General features: G+C 45.4%; 1 protein-coding gene across 1 annotated transcript in view; it reads right to left on the minus strand.

Annotated features, from left to right (window-relative positions):
• Positions 1-27,005, minus strand: part of CFAP20DC (CFAP20 domain containing) — a 197,980-nt gene that overhangs the window by 17,735 nt on the left and 153,240 nt on the right. The window contains exon 15 of the mRNA XM_075286776.1: positions 5,259-5,320. Within this exon, the coding sequence (XP_075142877.1) occupies positions 5,259-5,320 (62 nt within the window). The remainder of the gene's footprint in view (positions 1-5,258; positions 5,321-27,005) is intronic.

Here is a 27,005-nt window from a genome sequence, read left to right on the forward strand (position 1 = left end):
TAACAACACATATTAAACCCCATTTGATTTATGTGTTAACTGTTCATCTGACAAAGCCAATAAATTTTGCAGAGAAACGAGTAGAAAGTAGTTTTTCACACTGTCTTGAAGTTCACCTATAATCACAGTCCTGCAGACTATAACAGAGAGCGTTCATTAGGTTCTCCGAAGACTCGACCACAAGGTTGGGTGGATGAAAGGTAGAAATGAAACAGAAGCAGAGTATTAACTTTATCAATCACTAGGAAAACAGCAGGAGATGTCATTGTGGAATTGAAAGGCATAAAAGTATAAGAGACCGGCAGATCTCACCGCGTCTCAGTCTGTTGTGTTAATATCAAATAGAATTTACGGGGCCACTTGCAAAGCTCAAGTGTCTGCAAATCTCCACTTACACAGTGCATGCATATTCCTAGGGGAACATGATGTCTACAGAGTCTACTCTCTACTAAAAGTCAGTTCATAAAGACCCAGTAACTGAGAGGGGGTAATGGTTACATTATTGATCACCCAGGAGTAGGGTTGAGCTGATCTTGACTTTTCAGGATCGATTTTAAAATCCGATTTCCGATCATTTTTTATTCGAACCCGATCTCGATCCCAATTCCGATCCCAATGCAAGTCAATGTGTGAAGGCTAAGCAAAGCATTGTGGGAAAAGATCACCAATCTCGATCCCACATAAAAAGATCGTGTTCGGAATTCCGATGGTGATCGTGAAATTTTCTCGATCGCCAATCGGAATCCAATCTTTTCTGAACACAATCGCTCAACCCTACCCAGGAGTTAAAGTGGGTGTCCACAAATTTTTAATTGATGGCTTATTCTTAAGATAGGCCATACATCAGCCAACAGATGCAACCAGCTGTATGGGGCCACTTCCAAAACCCGTTACCATACAGTTGTCCTCAATAGCTGTATAGTGGCTGGACACTGGTATGAAGTTCATCCCACCAACAATGAGATATTTATGGCCTATTCTAAGGCCACTTTTTACTCTACACTAGTTCCAGTTTTGAAACGGTGGACAACTTACGGACACTAGGCAGACCCCATTATTGTCTATTATATTATTGATTTTCCACCACACCCATCTCCTTCCTCTTGATTTCCTTCTGCTCCTCTAAGAATTGGCTTAAATTTTATTTCTGCAAGGGACTTACAAGAGCAAGGGCGCCTCTTGGGTCTACAGGTGAATTTATCAAGACTGATGTAGGAAACTTCAGTCTTAATAAATTCACCCTTGTATTTTTGCAACAGGATGTAAAGTGACATACTGTTTCCTTACCAACGTGAAGTTTTTCTTGGGCTGACATCTAGAGGGCAGTGTGAACAACACATGTCAATTCTCTTTTCTAGTACCTTTTTCCTTCATATTTTGTCCCTTTTATTTTCTACCACTTCGGATTATGTTGTTCTTTTTCTTCCACCTTAAATCTTCCCTGTCTTCTACGGTAAACCTAAACAATCTCGCTCCGTATATGTGGATCCCACATTAATGACACTACAGGGCAATAACACTGCTACAAGTTATAACATGCAGTTACCGCTGTCCTCTTATCGATAGTGCTGAACAACAACATGAGAGAGCAATGTTATTACCATTTATTTATTAAGAGCCGACATATCAGCGCTATTAACCATAAATCAGGAAAATGAGATGTAAAGAGAATGGCATATTTATAATGAGCCCATGCCGAAACCAAGACAAGAGGAGCTCGCTCGGAGAAGCCATTGTGATATCACGCCGGCATTTATAATGCCCAGGACATTATAGTAATCAGAATGTGAGGACCGTAAATACTGTACCGGCAATCCAGCAAGAACGTGTCGCGTGTATATGAAGACATAGAATAATATATAATGTGCCCAATATAGTCAAGGAAATAAACATGGCAGGAAGGAACCCAAGAAGTCAAATTCAAGCAAGTGACCTTCTTAGAAAGAAACTGATCCTAACAATAATATACTTAAAAAAGAACTTCCCCATTAAAAAGGTATATGATGTAAGTTGTAGTGAAGGTAATGCTAATTCTGGTGCGTTGTCCACACCCTTCTGGTCCTCAGCTGGGTCATGTGACCGATACAGACTCTACAGCTGATTTTCTGTGTGGACAGGAAGTCAGTTTGTCTCTTACAGAAATGACTTCCTGTCCACACACAAGGCTCTATGTCATTTGGAGAGACTCATTGCTGGTCACATGACACAGCTGAGGACCGGAAAGGAGTGGAGGTTGTCTTGTAAGCTCTTGTAAGTGTTGTTTCACTTTTTTTCTATTGTGTAGGGGGGAAGGGGTGTTTGGTGAACATTTTTGTAATATACTTTATTACCCTTTTTTATTTCCTTTTAATAAAATATAGGCTCTAAAGTTTTCCCTAGCAATGCTCTAACTAAGCTGTTGCCAGGGAAAATCCATCCAGTTTGGAATACTGGTGTGGAAACTCCTATACCCTGCCTTGCACACTATCACATCAAGGGGTTAATTTAGGACCTATGCAAAATACTAAATATCGGTTTAGGTGTACAAAGAAATCTTTTGTTCCTATGCACTTGAAAATCGAAAGTCGAATATTTGCTTGGATTCTATTGGATCCATTATCTAATGATCACTACGTTATATGTAAGATCCCCGCTATTCATATCATGGACGTTTTCCGGGAACAGGCAGGTCTAATGGGGCACATATTTTGTGTTTTTACTTCCCTAGATGAAGACATGAGCCGGCAGTCCATTTCCACTTAAGAAATAGCTTGTTGTTCTGCATTCTAAATGTTGCCGGTTAATTAAATATATTTCAGATTCCGCAACCACCCCCGGGCAGCTCACCTAATGAAGCGGGACAGGACGGACGTGTTTTGAAGCCTCCTTTGAAGAAAATGTGACATTTAACATTGTAGGTAAACTAAATATTAAACACAAAAATAAATTGATTTCCTTTAATCTATTATAAATCAGGGTCGCAGTCTGTGTCAGGCTTTCTGCAGTTTGTGGAACAAAGGAATAATTTATGAGGCAGGAGAAGACTGGGGGTCATTGCATAGATATTTTAATGGGTAATTTGGTCATTAGACCATGGCTAGAAACTAAAATCCAGTCCCTAAAGCGGTATATATCCCTAAACCAACATTGAAGATACAGAAATATACTTAATGAAGGCGTAATAACCACTTTTGACATTTTAGAGCCTCAAATTGAAGGTGATGGATGAAGGTTGTGATCTGATGGCTCCGGTATTCTGTGGCTTATAGGTCCTATCTTAATAGCAGAACGTTGATAGTCCGACACCTGCTAGCCCCATAGATCAAGTTTTCAAGTATTGAGAATGGAACGGGCTCCCTTTTTTGAAGCCAAATGGAGTCACTGTAGCTTGACTCCCATTTAAGTGTGTGGGATCTGATCTGCAGTACCTGGTCTGACCACTACACAGAGAATGGAGCTGTCTGCTTCCGGCTCCTGATCTCTGTACATTAGCTACTGAGAACATCCGATTGATGGAGCCTCGAGTGTCAGAATATTATTGTTGTATCCTTACGTCATCAATATTTTTATCCTGTAAAACCCCCTTTATCACTTGTTTTTCAATGGATACCAGGGGTTCTTCAGAGACAAGAGCATTACTTGCCCCAACATTAAAGGGCTTTTCCCATCTCACTGTTTCAGCAGTTTGCCTGTTGTCTTATCTTCTCACTTCCTGTATTTCTCCCTCCCCTTGCTGAACGGGACATTGAGGTATCACAACACTTATGCAGATCAGATAATATGCACATGCTTGCAGAGAAAAGACTTAGGGGGCATTCACACTACCGTCGGTGTCCGACAGGTAGTGTCCGCTCATAATCTGGCACAGACATTAGGAGCGGACACTAGCTGTGTCCGTGACACCTGTCATTTATTTAAATGGGCATCGGGTGCGTTCTTTTGCACTCCGTGCCCTTCCTTCCCTGTCCGCATGTAAAGATGTCCGACTTCTCAAGCGGACAGAAGAACCCTACATGTCGGGTTTTTCTGTCCGCTTGAGAAGTCGGACATCTTTACATGCAGACAGGGAAGGAAGGGCACGGAGTGCAAAAGAACGCACCCGATGCCCATTTAAATAAATGACAGGTGTCACGGACACAGCTAGTGTCCGCTCCTAATGTCTGTGCCAGATTTTGAGCGGACACTAGGAGCGGACACTACCTGTCGGACACCGATGGTAGTGTGAACGCCCCCTTAGCGTTATCTGTGTGTTTACATAGAGAGATAACAGACTCAGCTTTATCAGCAAAATGCAATTAGCTGATCTGATTGTCCTGCCTGCAGAGCAGTGAGTGAGTGACATCATTTGTCCTATCACACAGGTCCGTGGTTGTGGAAACGTGTGTAAACAATGGAGGGAATAAGTTCACATAGCAGGAAAACAAAGCAGAATTTCTAAAGCAATATATTTAGGAAATGTCTTTAATTTACACAACCTATCAGTATAGATAGGATCCTTGAGATGCGACAACCCCTTTAACTGATAAAGGGGAACCATATCTATAAACTCAACATGCAATAATTAGATACATAGATGAACCAGTCAACCACTTGAGCTATGTGCACACTTGTGTTTAGAATTCAGCTTTTGCTTCAGTCCATTTTCTGAGCATCCTTGGTCAAGCATGAATTGGCACCAAGATCATGAACAATATTGCTAACATTCTATATATACAGTACTTCTTTCTAATGTATAGTACATTTACTAGGTTCGTAAGTACTAAGTGACAAATGGAATGAAATATGATTGTGAAATTCGACTACACAGGGTCTGTCAGTAGTCTGGAGCCATGGAGATACCTAGATCTGCATAGGAGCATTATTATATGCATTAGAGCAACACAACATGGATATAGTAATATTGCACCACCACCAATGCCAACTCTTTGTATCCTGTAGTAGTTTCTCCTCCACTAATTCTGCTCAGTTGGAATATTTTGTTCTAGCTCCCATCATTCCTGAGCAATCAATGCTGTTAAACATTCTACCGTCAGGTGGGCAGTCTTATACTATCTACCATAGCCCAGTACTGCCCACCTGACAAGAGAAAGCCTTAATAGAATACTGAGTTCTGAAACTACCAGCGCCGATTGCTCACGACTGGTCGGTGCTAGAGAAAAAAAAAAAAATTCCAACTGTGCCAAAATCATTGGGGTGTCACCTATTGAAGGAACCAAAGAGTTGGAGTTTTGGATATGGTGATAGGTCCTCTTTAAGGAGAAGTTTGAGAAATCTCTTACCGAGGGTTGGATTGAGCCAGGGGATTCATTTCGGCTTGATAGTGAGATCCTTGATTGACAGGCTGTAAGAACCAGACAAAAACATAAATCAATTTGCCAAAAATGACTGCAATATGTCAAAAATTCCAAAAGTAATAAAAGCGATTTCATATAACGGAGGATCTGCCGTCTTTGCAGAACGGGAATATAAAGTGATATCACAATCTACCTGATTGAAATCCTGGGAGACGTTGTGCAAAGGAACATTTTACAAGCCCCTGTGTACACTACACCGTCATTTACAAACCACGGCTGAGACTGAACTCGAGTGAAGTCTGACATTTACTAAAGAGTAAAGTAATCTAAAGAGTTCAGTCTTATCCTCGTAACCACCCGAAATAATTAGGATAAAATTGTCGAAACTCAAAGGCAAAGCCATTATCTCTTAAGTGTGTGTGAGAAGGAATATTACTAGCGTCGGGTGCACGAAAAGCCTTATTCCATCTAAAACTTATTGTACATATATGGTCCTTTTTGTATCAAGATTTTGTGATCAGATTTGGATATGCCATTCCACTTTATAGACTAAACCATTCGTGTCCCCTCAATATAATAAAAAATTCTATAGTGTTGGCGATACTCAGCACACTCAACTCCAGCAGTGCACCCTGGCGAGCCCCCAAGGCTCCAGCCGGCAGCCATGTTTGACTGGTATGAAAATGGCTGGTGCTCCAGACCCAATCTTCTGCTGCTCTACTGCTCTGGCTGTGCGACAGTGATGGCTTCTAAGATAATGTCGGGCCTGGTGGCCTAGTTAAAGGGGAGATGATCCTGTCATACCATGACTACTGATTGTTTTTCATACTCTTTCCTAGCTTTTGTTCTTTGTACCATTGTTCCTGTTTAAGACTCTTGATTGATCCTGATCCTGACCTCGGCATTGTTCCTGGACTCACCCTTGAAATTTTTTTGTCTGCTACCGGTTGTTCTACTCTGGGCTCTGACCATGTTCTCATGTAGCCTGTCCACTCAACCTTTGGCACTAATTCTAACTCTACAACTGGCTGTTTTGGAAATCTTGACCAGGGTCTTCTTCTGCTGCAAAGTCCATTTCCTTGCACAGGTTATGGGTAAAGACTAAGGCATCCTTTAAGCTATGCACTCCAGTCTAATCAATGACAAACAGTTAACAGCTTAAAAGGGGTTTTGTTGGCTACAAATATTATTGATGACCTATGCTAAGGATAAGTTCTCAATACCAGATTGGTGGATGTCTGGCACCCGAACCCACAGCCGAGACAGACACCAGGAGTCAAATAGATCTCTTCGCTGTGTAGTGGCCAGAGTGAATGCAGATTTGAGTATATGTAACTATGTTTTGTCATGTGAATTTTATACTATTTCTGAATTAATTTCTTGTAATGCATTTGTCAACTTTTTCCTAATGGAGAAACATGAGGTCACCTGGTGATGATAGTATCCAGGGCCATGGATTCGGTACGCCAAACTACTGACTCTGACTCCTATTTTTCCACAGCCTGAAACTGACTCCTGCTCTGACTCTATGGTCGGTCAGTGGCAGTAAAGCTCCTCTAATTCAGCAAAAACTAGTGACTGAATTCCCATTCCAGTTCCAACTCCAGGACTACGACTACAACTCCACAGCCTTTATAGTAACTCACAACTTTATAATGACCAACGTTTGCCATTGAGTCCAAGTATGAAATAACTTCTATCCCAAGTCTTCCTGCCGTTTACTTTGGAGATCAGGTTACTGCTTATGTGGAGGAAGGGGATAACTATGGTTCCCACAGCCCTTTTGAACCCCCAGGACCTATGGGTTGGAAACACAGGTCTACGGGAATGTATTCGGATGGTACCCCGATTTAGATCATACACAAGACTTGCAACTTTGGTGCTGGTTTTCAAATGTCTCTTGAACATGTCCAAGCCACTTTGCACACTATACTCTATAGGCTTTGCTTGACTGAGACTCTGTCTTCCTAATTACATAATGGAAGATAGACTTGCACTTCTCAGTCAGCGCCCTCTATTGGTGTGCACACTTGAGGCACTGGCATCCTAATTACATCATGGAAGTCAGATTTGCATATTCTTCCCATGTTCCTTTGCACAGTGGAGCGCTCATGGCTTAATAAGACTCCACACACCTAAATGGTGGTTCTCTCCCTATGGAGTGACGATATCCCCCCAACCCTGTCTAAGCCTCTCATCTCTGCCAGGTCAGTCCTCTCTGCGCCAAGCTGAAGAGATGCAACACATTGAAACAGCTGTCCTTGGCTGAGAGACTGTATCTGGTAAAATCCCAACATCATTGTAAACAAAGGCCTCTGAGAAGGTTGGCATGATGTTAAAGGGAGCGCCCTCTATAGGTTTTGCTTGACTGAGACTCTGTCTTCCTAATTACATCATGGAAGATAGACTTGCACATTCTCAGTGAGCGCCCTCTATTGGTGTGCATACTTGAGGCACTGGGTTCCTAATTGCATCATGGAAGTCAGATTTGCATATTTTTTCCATACTATACTCTAGGCAGACGATATTCATCATGGAGTAGAAGGACTCCCAAAGGCAACTATGTAGAGGGAAATTTCATTTGTCACATGCACCTCTCTTCAACCGTAGCTTGTAAAGAGGAGCTCGGGAGCCTAAACATAAATGTCTGGGGATTCGCTATGAGGTCCTCACACCGCCAAATATAATTTAGAGAGCCATACCCTCCAACCAGTAGCCACAAGGCGGACTCCTGAAGTATGAACCTAGCGGGCCTGTCAGGATTATATATGGGGTAATATATTCTTAGCTCACCTAAATGTTCAGATCAGCCGGTATACAGTCAAATTTAGCTTTCATTGACTGGCTGGGTTTCTCAGTATGATCGCTCCCCCCAGGACTATGAAGAGTGGGCTCTACAGCCAATATAGTCAAACATTTTGCTCTAATGAATATGATACTTTTGATCTAATAGTCATTAGTTTGGTCAGCAGGGTGCAATGTTCTCATTGCTGGCAGAGATTCCACCTGAAATCCCACGAACAGTGAATAAAATATCATATATCAACATGCGCAGCCTAAAAATGAAGCTTTCTATGTTTGATCATACATTTTTTGCCTGGAGAAATGCATGAATCTGTAAGATCCCAAACTTCAGTCCTACATAGATGAGAGGGGTCTTATTGTGAAGGCCAATCTTTATGGTGGTCCTCGCCACTGTATATTACATAGAGTAGTACAAAGCTACGTTTTTGCTCTTATTTAAGGTCCCTAATGGTAATATTATTGGTTGGGACTCATTTTGGACCTGACAAATTCCCTTCATTTTGAGTCCTCGAAATGAATATTAAATCGTTCTTCTGTTGCATTTAATCCAAAGCAAAAACTGGTCACAAGAACGGGGTCTTATAGGATCTTTTCCCTTATTGCCTGCATCTTACAAAGCCAATACTTGCCATAGGTACTCCAATGCCCTACCACATACGTTGTTGATGGTCTACATGGTAGAGTCTAGGCAATGGATGATACTCTAAAATTCCAAAAAAGAAAGAATGCTTCTGACCCACTGTGGTAAGATTATTTACACTTGAGAAAGGGCTGTTTGCCTGAAACGCGTTGTGCTAATAAAGAAGTTTCACTGTTTACTTTGGGTGATCGCTATTCTTTGGCCTAATCTTCGGCGGAGGCTGGTCCATACTGCATCACACTCTAAAAATCAGGGTATTCCTGCTGTCACAGACAGAACAGCTGGGTTCTGTTGCCTGAGTTAGTCCAAGGACCTCTCTGCCACATAAGATGACACCAGTCTTTTAAAGGGGCCTATTATAGATTTTTGCATTGGAACTAGAAATGGGTAAAACTTGCAAGAATTGCATTGGGAATATTTGCAAAGTTCAGTTGTCCTCTGGCTTCTAGTGTGATGTCACGAGTCCCTGGAGACTGCTGAAGTCTGTTATTTGGCCAGCGACTCGTGCCAATGTCATGACGCTTTGATGCAAGTACCATGATGTCGGCAAGTCCCAGGGACCACTGAAGCCAGGACCTGTGATGTCATCTAAGAGCACAGTTGACGGTCAAAGAGGTCTTAGGGCCCGTTCACATGGGCACAGAGGGGGCGGATAATGGCGCGGAATCCACGTCATAATCCGCCCCCTCACAATGGTGGTCTATGGAGACTGCCAGGTTTCTTTTTTCCGCTAGCGGTATCATGCCGTGAGCTGTCCTTTCTTCAGGCGGATTCTGCGGCTTGTCGATCCGCAGCGTCCGCCTCACGGCAGAGACCTCCGGAGTAGAATTTGAGCCTACTCCGGAGGGAAAAGCCGTGACGGTCGGAAGCTCCCCGTGTCATTCTCAGTGCCAAAATCCGCCCTTCCGCTTCCCCATGTGAACTGGGCCTTATAGTGTTTGTAACGTTTCTGCATGTCCCCTAGGGCCTCGCTTATAATACTTTGGGGTCTGAGAAGACCCCAAAGTATAATGGTTATTATGGGTGGTGATCTTACAATGGGTTAAGCCAAACCTAAAATATATTTGGAAAATTTGTAACCGACTGATTTGCTGAGACCCAGCAATTCAGGTTACACCTCGGCCTACCATCTACTCCGCACAGCAAGACAGAAAATGCAGGAAAGATTTTGTTAGAGTAAGTATGAGGGCCGAGCAGTTTATATCATTTACCTCCACTAAAAAAAAAGGCTTTGTTATCTCGGATTGTCCACTAGAGATTCCGCCTGGAGTAGACGAATACAGCCCATTAGCGCCGAGACAAATTCCGAGTCCACAAACTCTTCTTTTAACTGACTGTAACAACCAGAAGCGCGATTTGTGGTATTCTCTACGATGATAAACGGGTCCGTTATAACAAATCTGAGTGCGGCCCGTAAATGACTTTTTAGTTTGACTAAAATTGTAAATGGAAACACTGAAATATGTATGGATCGAAGGCTTTCACAGATTTACAGTAAAACACGGTCATTTTTTTTGTAGGCTGTAGCAACGTAGGATAATAAAAATTCTAGACAAAAGAAAAAAAATAACATTAAAATCCCATCCCATTATAGAAGCGTAACATTTGTCAGATAAGAGGAGTGGAATTCTGCGCTATTACATTGATTCAGTGACTCGGCTGGATCCTTATTTAGTGATTTAGACAGACAATATCAGGACAGATTTATGTTTGTATTATTTCAGAGCCCATGAAATTTCATGCGTACTGTACCTTAAAGGGATAATGTTCCGTATATAGGGATGTATCCCTATCTTTTTAAAGGGAAATTCTTTCACAAGTTGTTTTAAAGGGGTTTTCAAGGCTTAGGAAAGATCATCAATATCCGACACCTAAAACCCAAATAGATCAGCTGTTTAAACCAGAACCAGTACTCAAGTGAGCCTTGCTTCTGTTTCACAGGCCAGGGACATCATGTTCTTTTATCATACTCTGTCTACCAATAAGTATTTGGACACCTGTGGTCCGAGCGGCCATTACAGCCTCAACCCTCCGGGACTTTCCACAAGTCCTTGTATGACGGCTCGTGGTATTATATTACATTCGGCTTGAGGAAGACAGGTAAGTTCTTTCACCGATTTTGGTTGGCTGCTGCACCCCTTAGTTCGGCGATCCAACTCATCCCAGAGGTGCTCAATAGGGTTCAAGTCTGGGCTCTGGGTGGGCCAGTCTGGTCGGTTAACCCGATTGTCACTGAACCAAGCCATGGTAGACCTGCTGGCATTGTCAACCTGGAAGTAACATTGGTCCGACCCATAGAGCCGCCATAATGTAGGAAGCACACTGTTATCTAAAATAGTGCGATAGGCGTCACCGTTGAGTTTAGGGTCCCAGACCATAGCAGGAGAAAAAACCACAGACCATAACTCCACCTCCACAGAACTTTACTGGGTGTCCAAATACTTATTGGTAGACAGTGTATAGCCTGGTTACAGATCAGTGAATGGTGCTAAGCTGCAGTACCAAGCACAGCCACTATACAATACATGGCGTTATTCCTGGTATGCAGTGAAGAGGCCATATTGCTTATCTGAACACTGAGGTGTCTTCAAACAAGTAGGGTGCTGGATGTTGGATCCCCACCAATCAGATATTGATGACCTATTCTAAAGATACTATAAGATACATAAGGCCCTGTGATATCTAAATACGTTTTACAGTCATTGTCCCACACAATCACAACTTATCACCTAATGATGGGATACAGTTAGCGATGTATCTACTTGTTGCGGTCCCCACAGATGACGGGGGCTTATGACGTTGGCCAGCACTATAGCTTCTGGCACCTAGAGGTAGCTGGATCAGCCGATTGGTACAGGGTCTTGTTGGACCCCCACCGTCACATACTGTTGACCTATCCTGTAGCTAGATCATCAATATAAAAAACAATTGGGACTAGGGAAACCCCTTTAACTTAGGCTAAGGACTCAACTTTCATATGAAACCAATTTAATGGCAATACACAACACAACCACTAAGTGGCCACACATACACCCCTACAGGACAGATAGCATCTCCTTCTGTGACATCCTATCACGAAAAGCTGCTCATCTCTTACGGAGACTCCGACGCAGATGTGAACCCAGCCGTATACATCTCATTATTAGGTAACAGGTTTATAGATTGCAACAAGCAAATACATTTACATACTTGTCAAAATAAAGCCGATACGAAAGTCAAAGCAATAGTAAGAGCGGCTTATTAAAGGAATAGAAGCCGCAGAGCTGCAAACCGGAGAATCAAAGTACAGGTACATTACTATTCTGTATGACCTGCAGCCATATAAACTGTTTAACACTACTAATGTGTGAACGGAGTCTATGAAAATATAGATAGTGCAGAGATGTGAACGCTGGCTGCCAGTACTCGTATACCCACAAGGAATGGTTCATACTATCGCTCAGGTCTAGTACATGGAAGGACATGAGCTACATTAACCATGCGGCAGACTGCGCGTACAGCTCGAGGGCAGGAGCCATTATAGAATTACTGCGGCTACATTAGCGGAGTCTTAGTGACTGATCTTTCAGAGAATAGAATGTTAATACCTTCCTATTAAAGCCGATAATGTAATGTAAATTTATTATTATAGCTTCTATAAGATGTAACATAAGGCAATGTTATTCACCGTTATTTTCTACGAAGGTGGTAAACAGATGGGACACATCTACATAGAGAAATATAATATCCATAGCGAAATAGGACACTGTATACACAATATAGATTCGCAGTGATTCCAACTAATTAGAAATATTAAAATGGAATACCATACTGGGACCATGAGAAAAAGGAAGGAGTTCATTGCTTTGTCTAAGGCTCCATGCACACAACCGAGTGTGTCATCCGATGTTCCTCGAAGGGGGAGTCCAATGGGCCGTTCCATTCTGATGAACATAGAGCAGATCCTATCCTGTTTCGTGACATTAGAAAAGAACACAATGGAAGCCCCCATGGAATACACTCGAGTGCATTGCACTGCAAACTTGGCCCCACAATGGATGCACACTTGGCCATTTGCATGAGGCTTTACTGTTTCCTTAAAGGGGTTGTCCATCCGCCCACCAAATGACGCAAGAAACAAGGAAGAGAGAAGATTTTACAGCAGTGAAGACTGGTTAGTATGCGGCGTGGAAATACCCCTTTAAAGGAAGTCTGTGACAATAACCCAGCCACACAGATAGATAGGTTGATGTCATCTGACTTAAACAGTGTTTTGCACTTCAGTGTCTCCGTTGCATGATATTGCCTTTTTTGCAATATACAAAAGAGCTTTTTGGAGTGATGAGAGCATGGCCCCCTCTTTGGACTAATGTTGGCACCTTTGTTGCTCCACAGAGCTCATTTCCTATTGGCATAAATGCCAATAACATGATAACAGAGGCACCAATTCACAAGGAAGAAAAAAAAAATAGTTCATCCTCAGCTATTCCTCTTCGGGACTGGGTTGATATGCTGGGTTCTGGTGACAGACTCTCTTTAGGAGACAATGTATCGTCATAACTCTACTATCACTTTAATTGGAGCAATCCACTAGACTGTGAGCTGAGTAGTTGGTACGGCCCTGACTTAGGACATTCTAGATAGGGAGGTGGAGGAGGAGATAGTAGTCTTTCCCTCTCTGATCTAGGAGGAGGAGATAGAAAAAGTGTGAAGTCTATGCTAGAGTCCTTGGTTAGGCCAGCCTAAAACCAGCTCATGTGCAGTACATGTGACTCAGGTCAGGCAAGGACCACAGCAGTGCCACGCATGCGCTGAGAATATGAGCAGCTGTAAATGGGACAGGACGCTCTGTCTGGCTCTGTCCATCAGAGAAAGGAAGGAGGAGAGCAGTGTGGACCAGTGGGAAGCTTACGTCTTTGGAGCAATGACTCTTTGCAAAGAGCTCATTTACATATAGACAAAAATGGCAATATCTTTGCCACAGAGGAACCAATTCACAAGGGGTAAACACTGTTAGGTTCAGGTGACACTAACCTATCTGTGTGACTGGTTATACTGGATTCTGGTGAGAGACTCCCTTTTAAAAGAGAAAAGCACCCACCTTGTAACAAGGTGCCCAAATCTATCCCATGGCACGTGCCTTGTGATAAATGTAGCATGCCTTGTGAATGCCTGGGCTACGGTTAGGTTAATTAGGCTACATTCACATTTGAGTTGGAGGATCCGTCAGCAGTTTTGAGTGCCGATTCCGTCAATCCTAGACAAAATAGTCTTCCAGCTCCAGTTTGGTAGATACCAAAATGGAAATTCAATGGTTGTTGCCATCTGATCCATCTGGCTTTATGTTCCATCTCTAACACTGCAAATGTGAACCTAACCTAAGTAAATGAACATAGCTAGTCATAGATATAATGTCTAGAGATGGTGGGGAATCCAATAGGGTGCACAGGACGTAGTAATGATTGGCGCCTACTATTCACTGGCACATGCCGGCTTGTAACAGACCAAGTTACATAACATATTTTACATATTCCTCATACTTGTGAGTGTTACTTGTTATCTTGCACTCAGATTCCGTGATCCTTTAAGCCTCATTTGCCTAATGTTTATTTACTTCACACCAATCCAGACAACATGGAGGGAAACTAAACGGCAGGCTTTCCATGCAAATCCCTTTTTCTCGTTATTTGCCAATAATAGAATTGGCACTCTGGATATTTCAGAGGCGGATTTTGTGCCAAAAACAAAGAATTAATTTGTGCTTCAGAAGTGAGAAGGAAGCTGTGAGGACGTGTGGCTTGATGGCAATCTGACATTGTTTTTGCAGATTCTACCGGGTCCCAGATACCAGAAAACAAGGTGAATGTATTGACAGTGACATGAGCGCCTCACATGTGCAATGTATTTACTGCACGTATCCAGCCTGATTGTTCATTATTGAGTCTGTCAGCGAGGACGTCTCATGCATTGATGAGAAACATTAAGCACAGATGTAAGAACATTATTAAAGCAGCTGGTGGGTTGTTACAGAATCCGATCACGGAACAGAAATTTACTTGAAAGAACAATTATAGGGCGCAAAAGTGATGCCATATTCTTATTGCAAAATATAGAGATCGACGTGAAGTAAAACGCAGAATCAGACATAAAAGATTTTACATCTGCAATAGCCAACAGCTGCTTCTACTTTAAATACAATGCGGGAGATTTATTAATATGAGCATAAAGCCTTGGTCAATAACTCCGTATTCATTAACAGGGCGGACATCTTGTTCATGACACGATGTTGTAGACTATAAATAACAGCATATTTCTCTATAGCCATTAATGACGTGCCTTCCTACTCCTCACATCTGGGCCTTGGAACCTGAGGTGCATCCCCAAACCCCATCTGCTGCATGGGAGGATGGCAGTATTATTACATTCCATGATATAGGTCATGGGAAAGATTTTGCATTAGGACTAGAGATGAGCGAACACTAAAATGTTCGAGGTTCGAAATTCGATTCGAACAGCCGCTCAATGTTCGTGTGTTCGAACGGGTTTCGAACCCCATTATAGTCTATGGGGAACAGATACTCGTTAAGGGGGAAACCCAAATCCGTGTCTGGAGGGTCACCAAGTCCACTATGACACCCCAGGAAATGATGCCAACACCTCTGGAATGACACTGGGACAGCAGGGGAAGCATGTCTGGGGGCATCTAACACACCAAAGACCCTCTATTACCCCAACATCACAGCCTAACAACTACACACTTTACACACTCAATACCACCTCTCTGACAGTAGGAAAACACCTTGAAACATGTGTATTTGGCACTTGCAGTGAGGAGAGCTTGTCACCAGCAGTGAATTTGGCCCTTGTAGTAAGTTGAGGTTGGCACCAACATTTGTTTTGAAAATCAGGGTGGATTGAGCCTCTAACCAGCAGAGTTTGGGCAAATTCATGGTGGAGGGAGCCTCTAAAAACCCCAGTTTGGACCAATTCATGGTGGAGGGAGACTCTAAAAACCCCAGTTTGGACCAATTCATGGTGGAGGGAGACTCTAAAAACCCCAGTTTGGACCAATTCATGGTGGAGGGAGCCTCTAAAAACCCCAGTTTGGACCAATTCATGGTGGAGGGAGCCTCTAACCAGCCCAGTTTGGACCAATTAATGGTGGAGGGAGCCTCTAAACAGCCAAGTTTTGGGAAATTCATGGTGGAGGGAGCCTCTAACCAGCCCAGTTTGGACCAATTCATGGTGGAGGGAGCCTCTAAACAGCCCAGTTTGGGCAAATTCATGGTGGAGGGAGCCTCTAACCAGCCCAGTTTGGACCAATTAATGGTGGAGGGAGCCTCTAAACAGCCCAGTTTGGACCAATTAATGGTGGAGGGAGCCTCTAACCAGCCCAGTTTGGACCAATTAATGGTGGAGGGAGCCTCTAACCAGCCCAGTTTGGACCAATTAATGGTGGAGGGAGCCTCTAACCAGCCCAGTTTGGACCAATTAATGGTGGAGGGAGCCTCTAAACAGCCAAGTTTTGGGAAATTCATGGTGGAGGGAGCCTCTAACCAGCCCAGTTTGGACCAATTCATGGTGGAGGGAGCCTCTAAACAGCCCAGTTTGGGCAAATTCATGGTGGAGGGAGCCTCTAAAAAACCCAGTTTGGACCAATTCATGGTGGAGGGAGCCTCTAATTAGCCCAGTTTGGACCAATTAATTGTGGAGGGAGCCTCTAACCAGCCCAGTTTGGACCAATTAATGGTGGAGGGAGCCTCTAACCACCCCAGTTTGGGCAAATTCATGGTGGAGGGAGCCTCTAACCAGCCCAGTTTGGACCAATTAATGGTGGAGGGAGCCTCTAACCAGCCCAGTTTGGACCAATTAATGGTGGAGGGAGCCTCTAACCACCCCAGTTTGGACCAATTCATGGTGGAGGGAGCCTCTAACCAGCCCAGTTTGGACCAATTCATGGTGGAGGGAGCCTCTAAACAGCCAAGTTTTGGGAAATTCATGGTGGAGGGAGCCTCTAACCAGCCCAGTTTGGACCAATTCATGGTGGAGGGAGCCTCTAAACAGCCCAGTTTGGGCAAATTCATGGTGGAGGGAGCCTCTAACCAGCCCAGTTTGGACCAATTAATGGTGGAGGGAGCCTCTAAACAGCCAAGTTTTGGGAAATTCATGGTGGAGGGAGCCTCTAACCAGCCCAGTTTGGACCAATTCATGGTGGAGGGAGCCTCTAAACAGCCAAGTTTTGGGAAATTCATGGTGGAGGGAGCCTCTAAAAAACCCAGTTTGGACCAATTCATGGTGGAGGGAGCCTCTAATTAGCCCAGTTTGGACCAATTAATTGTGGAGGGAGCCTCTAACCAGCCCAGTTTGGACCAATTAATGGTGGAGGGAGCCTCTAACCACCCCAGTTTGGGCAAATTCATGGTGGAGGGAGCCTCTAACCAGCCCAGTTTGGACCAATTAATGGTGGAGGGAGCCTCTAAACAGCCAAGTTTTGGGAAATTCATGGTGGAGGGAGCCTCTAACCAGCCCAGTTTGGACCAATTCATGGTGGAGGGAGCCTCTAAACAGCCCAGTTTGGGCAAATTCATGGTGGAGGGAGCCTCTAAACAGCCCAGTTTGGGCAAATTCATGGTGGAGGGAGCCTCTAACCAGCCCAGTTTGGACCAATTAATGGTGGAGGGAGCCTCTAAACAGCCAAGTTTTGGGAAATTCATGGTGGAGGGAGCCTCTAACCAGCCCAGTTTGGACCAATTAATGGTGGAGGGAGCCTCTAACCAGCCCAGTTTGGACCAATTAATGGTGGAGGGAGCCTCTAACCAGCCCAGTTTGGACCAATTAATGGTGGAGGGAGCCTCTAACCACCCCAGTTTGGACCAATTCATGGTGGAGGGAGCCTCTAACCAGCCCAGTTTGGACCAATTAATGGTGGAGGGAGCCTCTAAACAGCCAAGTTTTGGGAAATTCATGGTGGAGGGAGCCTCTAACCAGCCCAGTTTGGACCAATTCATGGTGGAGGGAGCCTCTAAACAGCCCAGTTTGGGCAAATTCATGGTGGAGGGAGCCTCTAACCAGCCCAGTTTGGACCAATTAATGGTGGAGGGAGCCTCTAAACAGCCAAGTTTTGGGAAATTCATGGTGGAGGGAGCCTCTAACCAGCCCAGTTTGGACCAATTCATGGTGGAGGGAGCCTCTAAACAGCCAAGTTTTGGGAAATTCATGGTGGAGGGAGCCTCTAAAAAACCCAGTTTGGACCAATTCATGGTGGAGGGAGCCTCTAATTAGCCCAGTTTGGACCAATTAATTGTGGAGGGAGCCTCTAACCAGCCCAGTTTGGACCAATTAATGGTGGAGGGAGCCTCTAACCACCCCAGTTTGGGCAAATTCATGGTGGAGGGAGCCTCTAACCAGCCCAGTTTGGACCAATTAATGGTGGAGGGAGCCTCTAAACAGCCAAGTTTTGGGAAATTCATGGTGGAGGGAGCCTCTAACCAGCCCAGTTTGGACCAATTCATGGTGGAGGGAGCCTCTAAACAGCCCAGTTTGGGCAAATTCATGGTGGAGGGAGCCTCTAAACAGCCCAGTTTGGGCAAATTCATGGTGGAGGGAGCCTCTAACCAGCCCAGTTTGGACCAATTAATGGTGGAGGGAGCCTCTAAACAGCCAAGTTTTGGGAAATTCATGGTGGAGGGAGCCTCTAACCAGCCCAGTTTGGACCAATTAATGGTGGAGGGAGCCTCTAACCAGCCCAGTTTGGACCAATTAATGGTGGAGGGAGCCTCTAACCAGCCCAGTTTGGACCAATTAATGGTGGAGGGAGCCTCTAAACAGCCAAGTTTTGGGAAATTCATGGTGGAGGGAGCCTCTAACCAGCCCAGTTTGGACCAATTCATGGTGGAGGGAGCCTCTAAACAGCCCAGTTTGGGCAAATTCATGGTGGAGGGAGCCTCTAAAAAACCCAGTTTGGACCAATTCATGGTGGAGGGAGCCTCTAATTAGCCCAGTTTGGACCAATTAATTGTGGAGGGAGCCTCTAACCAGCCCAGTTTGGACCAATTAATGGTGGAGGGAGCCTCTAAAAAACCCAGTTTGGACCAATTCATGGTGGAGGGAGCCTCTAATTAGCCCAGTTTGGACCAATTAATTGTGGAGGGAGCCTCTAACCAGCCCAGTTTGGACCAATTAATGGTGGAGGGAGCCTCTAACCACCCCAGTTTGGACCAATTCATGGTGGAGGGAGCCTCTAACCACCCCAGTTTGGACCAATTCATGGTGGAGGGAGCCTCTAAACAGCCCAGTTTGGGCAAATTCATGGTGGAGGGAGCCTCTAACCAGCCCAGTTTGGACCAATTAATGGTGGAGGGAGCCTCTAAACAGCCCAGTTTGGGCAAATTCATGGTGGAGGGAGCCTCTAACCAGCCCAGTTTGGACCAATTAATGGTGGAGGGAGCCTCTAAACAGCCAAGTTTTGGGAAATTCATGGTGGAGGGAGCCTCTAACCAGCCCAGTTTGGACCAATTAATGGTGGAGGGAGCCTCTAACCACCCCAGTTTGGGCAAATTCATGGTGGAGGGAGCCTCTAACCAGCCCAGTTTGGACCAATTAATGGTGGAGGGAGCCTCTAAACAGCCCAGTTTGGGCAAATTCATGGTGGAGGGAGCCTCTAAACAGCCAAGTTTTGGGAAATTCATGGTGGAGGGAGCCTCTAAACAGCCAAGTTTTGGGAAATTCATGGTGGAGGGAGCCTCTAACCAGCCCAGTTTGGACCAATTCATGGTGGAGGGAGCCTCTAAACAGCCCAGTTTGGGCAAATTCATGGTGGAGGGAGCCTCTAAAAAACCCAGTTTGGACCAATTCATGGTGGAGGGAGCCTCTAATTAGCCCAGTTTGGACCAATTAATTGTGGAGGGAGCCTCTAACCAGCCCAGTTTGGACCAATTAATGGTGGAGGGAGCCTCTAAAAAACCCAGTTTGGACCAATTCATGGTGGAGGGAGCCTCTAATTAGCCCAGTTTGGACCAATTAATTGTGGAGGGAGCCTCTAACCAGCCCAGTTTGGACCAATTAATGGTGGAGGGAGCCTCTAAAAAACCCAGTTTGGACCAATTCATGGTGGAGGGAGCCTCTAATTAGCCCAGTTTGGACCAATTAATTGTGGAGGGAGCCTCTAACCAGCCCAGTTTGGACCAATTAATGGTGGAGGGAGCCTCTAACCACCCCAGTTTGGACCAATTCATGGTGGAGGGAGCCTCTAACCACCCCAGTTTGGACCAATTCATGGTGGAGGGAGCCTCTAAACAGCCCAGTTTGGGCAAATTCATGGTGGAGGGAGCCTCTAACCAGCAGAGTTGGGGGAAATCAGGGTGGAGGGAGCCTAGTATTAGCAGAATTGTGCAACGCTTATGGTGGATGAGTATGAGGATGCGGAGGAATTGGAGAGGTTGAGTACAGACATGGAGTTTCATGTTGGGGTGCTTTACACAGGTGGGCACAAAAATGACGGCTCTACCCAGTGGTGGTTCATTTTTATCAAAGTGAGCCGGTCGGCACTCTCAGCTGACAGACGGGTGCGCTTGTCAGTGATGATGCCACCGGCTGCACTGAACACCCTCTCAGATAGGACGCTGGCGGCAGGACAGGACAGCACCTCCAAGGCATATAGGGCAAGTTCAAGCCACAGGTCCAACTTCGACACCCAATACGTGTAGGGCGCAGAGGGGTCGGAGAGGACAGGGCTGTGGTCGGAAAGGTATTCCCGCAACATGCGCCTATACTTCTCACGCCTGGTGACACTAGGACCCTCCGTGGCGGCACTTTGGCGAGGGGGTGCCATCAAGGTGTCCCAGACCTTAGACAGTGTGCCCCTCGTTTGTGTGGACCGGTGAGAACTTGGTTGCCTACTGGAGGAACTGCCCTCCCTGCCGCCAACGTCACATGCTGGAAACATCTCCATCATATTCTGCACCAATTGCCTGTGGCAAGCATTGATGCGATTGGCCCTCCCCTCTACCGGAATAAAAGACGAGATGTTGTTTTTATACCGGGGGTCAAGGATAGCAAAGATCCAGTACTGGTTGTCCTCCATGATTTTGACAATACGCTTGTCGGTTGTAAAGCACCCCAACATGAACTCAGCCATGTCTGCCACAGTGTTAGTTGGCATGACTCCTCTGGCCCCACCGGAAAGTTCAATCTCCATTTCCTCCTCATCCTCCATGTCTACCCATCCGCGCTGCAACAATGGGACGATTCGAAGTTGCCCGGAAGCCTCCTGTATCACCATCACATCATCGGACAACTCTTCTTCCTCCTCCTCCTCCTCCTCCTCCTCCATTAAACGCAGTGAAGCGGACAGATGTGTGGACCTACTCTCCAGCTGTGACGGATCGGATGCTATCCCTAACTCCTCTGTGTGATCTGAGTTATCCCTGATGTCAATCAGGGATTCTCTCAGAACACACAAGAGCGGGATTGTAAGGCTCACCATCGCATCCTCAGAGCTCACCCTCCTTGTGGACTCCTCAAAGACCCGTAGGATGTCACAAAGGTCTCTCATCCATGGCCACTCATGGATGTGAAACTGAGGCAGCTGACTTTGTGGCACCCTAGGGTTTTGTAGCTGGTATTCCATCAAAGGTCTCTGCTGCTCAACCACTCTATTCAACATCTGAAACGTTGAGTTCCAGCGTGTGGGGACGTCGCACAAAAGCCGGTGTTGTGGCACATGCAGGCGTTGCTGGAGAGATTTTAAGCTAGCAGCGGCTACTGTCGACTTGCGAAAGTGGGCGCACATGCGCCGCACTTTCACCAGTAGCTCTGGAACATTGGGGTAGCTCTTTAGGAAACGTTGCACCACTAGGTTGAAGACGTGGGCCAGGCATGGAACATGTTGGAGTCCGGCAAGCTCCAGAGCTGCTACCAGGTTCCGGCCGTTATCACAAACGACCATGCCTGGGCCCAGGTGCAGCGGCTCAAACCATATTGCCGTCTCATCGAGGAGGGCATCCCTCACCTCGGAGGCAGTGTGCTGTCTGTCCCCCAAGCTGATCAGCTTCAGCACAGCCTGCTGACGTCTACCAACGCCAGTGCTGCAACGTTTCCAACTCGTAGCTGGGGTCAATCTAACAGCGGAGGAGGAGGCGGTGGCGGAGGAGGAGGCGGTGGCGGAGGAGGAGGCGGTAGAAGAGGAGGAGGAGGGGGGTGTTCTTCTCGTGTCCCTGCCAGGAATGTTAGGCGGGGAGACGAGGTACACCGGGCCAGTTTGGGAAGCAGTCCCAGCCTCAACTACATTCACCCAGTGTGCCGTCAGTGAAATGTAGCGTCCCTGTCCGCATGCACTTGTCCACGCGTCGGTGGTCAAGTGGACCTTTGTGCAAAGCGCGGAACTAAGGGCCCGCCTGATGTTGAGTGACACGTGCTGGTGCAAGGCGGGGACGGCACACCGGGAGAAGTAGTGACGGCTAGGGACGGCATAGCGAGGTGCCGCAGTTGCCATCAGGTCCAGGAAGGCGGGAGTTTCAACAAGCCGGAACGCCAACATCTCCTGGGCCAGCAGTTTAGCGATGTTGGCGTTCAAGGCTTGCGCGTGTGGGTGGTTAGCAGTGTATTTCTGCCGCCGCTCCAATGTCTGAGAGATGGTGGGTTGTTGTAAAGAAACGCCTGATGGTGCCTTTGATGGTGCAGGAGAAGGAGATAAGACAGGACCAGGGGAGGATGAGGTAGAAGTCAACAAAGTGGCGGAGGCAGATGAAGTGGTGTCCTGGCTCGTCCTCTGGAGTGCATCGCCAGCACAGTCAGCAGTGGCAGTGGCAGAGGCAGAGGCAGAGGCAGTGGCAGTGGCGTGAACGGCAGTCGGCCTTTGTCCTGCCGTTGCTGCCTGCCACTGATTCCAGTGCTTGGATTCCAAATGACGGCGCATTGAAGTGGTGGACAGGTTGCTCTTCTCAGAGCCCCTAATCAATTTCGAGAGGCAAATTGTGCAGACAACACTATATCTGTCCTCGGCGCATTCCTTGAAAAAACTCCACACCTTCGAGAAACGTGCCCTCGAGGTGGGAGTTTTTCGGGGCTGGGTACGAACTGGAACATCTTGGGAGATTCCGGGTGTGGCCTGGCTTCGCCTAAGCTGCTGACCTCTGCCTCTGCCTCTAGCTACCCTTTTTGGTGCTGCACCTGCCTCAACATCCACACTACTTTCCCCGCTTGACATCCCCCCTGTCCAGGTCGGGTCAGTGTCCTCATCATCCACCACTTCCTCTTCCAACTCCTGTCTCATCTCCTCCTCCCGCACAATGCGCCGGTCAACTGGATGCCCTGACGGCAACTGCGTCACATCATCGTCGATGAGGGTGGGTTGCTGGTCATCCACCACCAAATCGAACGGAGATGGAGGAGACTCTAGTGTTTGAGCATCTGGATACAGATGCTCCTCTGTTAGGTTCGTGGAATCGTGACGTGGAGAGGCAGGTTGAGGGACAATGAAAGGAGCGGAGAACAGCTCTGGGGAGCAGGGACAGTTTGGGTTATTGTTCTGTAAAGCTTCGGAATTTTGGGAGGAAGGAAGACAAGACTGTTGGGTAATAGGAGGAGAGGAGGCAGAGTCTGACTGGCTGCTGGACAATGTGCTGTAAGCGTTCTCTGACAGCCATTGCAAGACCTGTTCCTGGTTCTCGGGCCTACTAAGGTTTGTACCCTGCAGTTTAGTTAATGTGGCAAGCAACCCTGGCACTGTGGAGTGGCGCAATGCTTGCTGCCCCACAGGAGTAGGCACGGGACGCCCTGTGGCTTCACTGCTACCTTGCTCCCCAGAACCATTCCCCCGACCTCGCCCACGGCCTCGTCCACGTCCCTTTCCGGGAGCCTTGCGCATTTTGAATTCCTAGTTAGAAATTGGCACTGTATACCAGTAGTAAAAATTGTGGGTGCACGTAACCCCAATATATTCTTTGAATTCCCAGTCAGAAACTGGCACTATATGGCAGTAGCAAGAAATGAGGGTATTTGTATTCCCAATATACTCTTTGAATTCCCAGTCAGACAATGGCACTGTATACCAGTAGTAAAAATTGTGGGTGCACGTAACCCCAATATATTCTTTGAATTACCAGTCAGAAACTGGCACTATATGGCAGTAGCAAGAAATGAGGGTATTTATAACCCCAATATATTCTTTGAATTCCCAGTCAGACAATGGCACTGTATACCAGTAGTAAAAATTGTGGGTGCACGTAACCCCAATATATTCTTTGAATTCCCAGTCAGAAACTGGCACTATATGGCAGTAGCAAGAAATGAGGGTATTTGTATTCCCAATATACTCTTTGAATTCCCAGTCAGACAATGGCACTGTATACCAGTAGTAAAAATTGTGGGTGCACGTAACCCCAATATATTCTTTGAATTCCCAGTCAGACACTGGCACTATATGGCAGTAGCAAGAAATGAGGGTATTTGTATTCCCAATATATTCTTTGAATTCCCAGTCAGACAATGGCACTGTATACCAGTAGTAAAAATTGTGGGTGCACGTAACCCCAATATATTCTTTGAATTACCAGTCAGAAACTGGCACTATATGGCAGTAGCAAGAAATGAGGGTATTTATAACCCCAATATATTCTTTGAATTCCCAGTCAGACAATGGCACTGTATACCAGTAGTAAAAATTGTGGGTGCACGTAACCCCAATATATTCTTTGAATTCCCAGTCAGAAACTGGCACTATATGGCAGTAGCAAGAAATGAGGGTATTTATAACCCCAATATATTCTTTGAATTCCCAGTCAGACAATGGCACTGTATACCAGTAGTAAAAATTGTGGGTGCACGTAACCCCAATATATTCTTTGAATTCCCAGTCAGAAACTGGCACTATATGGCAGTAGCAAGAAATGAGGGTATTTGTATTCCCAATATACTCTTTGAATTCCCAGTCAGACAATGGCACTGTATACCAGTAGTAAAAATTGTGGGTGCACGTAACCCCAATATATTCTTTGAATTCCCAGTCAGAAACTGGCACTATATGGCAGTAGCAAGAAATGAGGGTATTTGTATTCCCAATATACTCTTTGAATTCCCAGTCAGACAATGGCACTGTATACCAGTAGTAAAAATTGTGGGTGCACGTAACCCCAATATATTCTTTGAATTACCAGTCAGAAACTGGCACTATATGGCAGTAGCAAGAAATGAGGGTATTTATAACCCCAATATATTCTTTGAATTCCCAGTCAGACAATGGCACTGTATACCAGTAGTAAAAATTGTGGGTGCACGTAACCCCAATATATTCTTTGAATTCCCAGTCAGAAACTGGCACTATATGGCAGTAGCAAGAAATGAGGGTATTTGTATTCCCAATATACTCTTTGAATTCCCAGTCAGACAATGGCACTGTATACCAGTAGTAAAAATTGTGGGTGCACGTAACCCCAATATATTCTTTGAATTCCCAGTCAGACACTGGCACTATATGGCAGTAGCAAGAAATGAGGGTATTTGTATTCCCAATATATTCTTTGAATTCCCAGTCAGACAATGGCACTGTATACCAGTAGTAAAAATTGTGGGTGCACGTAACCCCAATATATTCTTTGAATTACCAGTCAGAAACTGGCACTATATGGCAGTAGCAAGAAATGAGGGTATTTGTATTCCCAATATATTCTTTGAATTCCCAGTCAGACAATGGCACTGTATACCAGTAGTAAAAATTGTGGGTGCACGTAACCCCAATATATTCTTTGAATTCCCAGTCAGAAACTGGCACTATATGGCAGTAGCAAGAAATGAGGGTATTTATAACCCCAATATATTCTTTGAATTCCCAGTCAGACAATGGCACTGTATACCAGTAGTAAAAATTGTGGGTGCACGTAACCCCAATATATTCTTTGAATTCCCAGTCAGAAACTGGCACTATATGGCAGTAGCAAGAAATGAGGGTATTTGTATTCCCAATATACTCTTTGAATTCCCAGTCAGACAATGGCACTGTATACCAGTAGTAAAAATTGTGGGTGCACGTAACCCCAATATATTCTTTGAATTCCCAGTCAGACACTGGCACTATATGGCAGTAGCAAGAAATGAGGGTATTTGTATTCCCAATATACTCTTTGAATTCCCAGTCAGACAATGGCACTGTATACCAGTAGTAAAAATTGTGGGTGCACGTAACCCCAATATATTCTTTGAATTACCAGTCAGAAACTGGCACTATATGGCAGTAGCAAGAAATGAGGGTATTTATAACCCCAATATATTCTTTGAATTCCCAGTCAGACAATGGCACTGTATACCAGTAGTAAAAATTGTGGGTGCACGTAACCCCAATATATTCTTTGAATTCCCAGTCAGAAACTGGCACTATATGGCAGTAGCAAGAAATGAGGGTATTTGTATTCCCAATATACTCTTTGAATTCCCAGTCAGACAATGGCACTGTATACCAGTAGTAAAAATTGTGGGTGCACGTAACCCCAATATATTCTTTGAATTCCCAGTCAGACACTGGCACTATATGGCAGTAGCAAGAAATGAGGGTATTTGTATTCCCAATATATTCTTTGAATTCCCAGTCAGACAATGGCACTGTATACCAGTAGTAAAAATTGTGGGTGCACGTAACCCCAATATATTCTTTGAATTACCAGTCAGAAACTGGCACTATATGGCAGTAGCAAGAAATGAGGGTATTTGTATTCCCAATATATTCTTTGAATTCCCAGTCAGACAATGGCACTGTATACCAGTAGTAAAAATTGTGGGTGTATATAGCCCCAATTCTATTGCTAGGGGACTTGCAGGGTATTTCTGGGGTGAAGGTGGGGGGGCACACCGTTGGAACGGGTATCGGGGTATATATCGGGTATACGGGAATACACTGACAGTGTATTCCATTCAGGATCCTGGGAAAGCTGGGTTGCGGCGATTGAGCCCGTCAGTGCCACGTTACACTGACAAGCTTCTCCCTGGAATTTAGCTCTTACAAGAGCTGTTGGTTGTCTTCTCCTTCCTATCCTAGCCTGTCCCTGCCTACCCAGAATCTAAGCCCTAGCTAGCTGGACGGAAACCTCCGTCCTCGGTGAATTGCAAGCTCAGAATGACGCGAAGCTGGGCGGCGCTGTTCTTTTAAATTAGAGGTCACATGTTTTCGGCAGCCAATGGGTTTTGCCTACTTTTTTCAACGTCACCGGTGTCGTAGTTCCTGTCCCACCTACCCAGCGCTGTTATTGGAGCAAAAAAGGCGCCAGGGAAGGTGGGAGGGGAATCGAGTAATGGCGCACTTTACCACGCGGTGTTCGATT

This window comes from Leptodactylus fuscus, chromosome 9 (genome assembly GCF_031893055.1).
Source record: "Leptodactylus fuscus isolate aLepFus1 chromosome 9, aLepFus1.hap2, whole genome shotgun sequence".
Classification (NCBI taxonomy): domain Eukaryota; kingdom Metazoa; phylum Chordata; class Amphibia; order Anura; family Leptodactylidae; genus Leptodactylus; species Leptodactylus fuscus.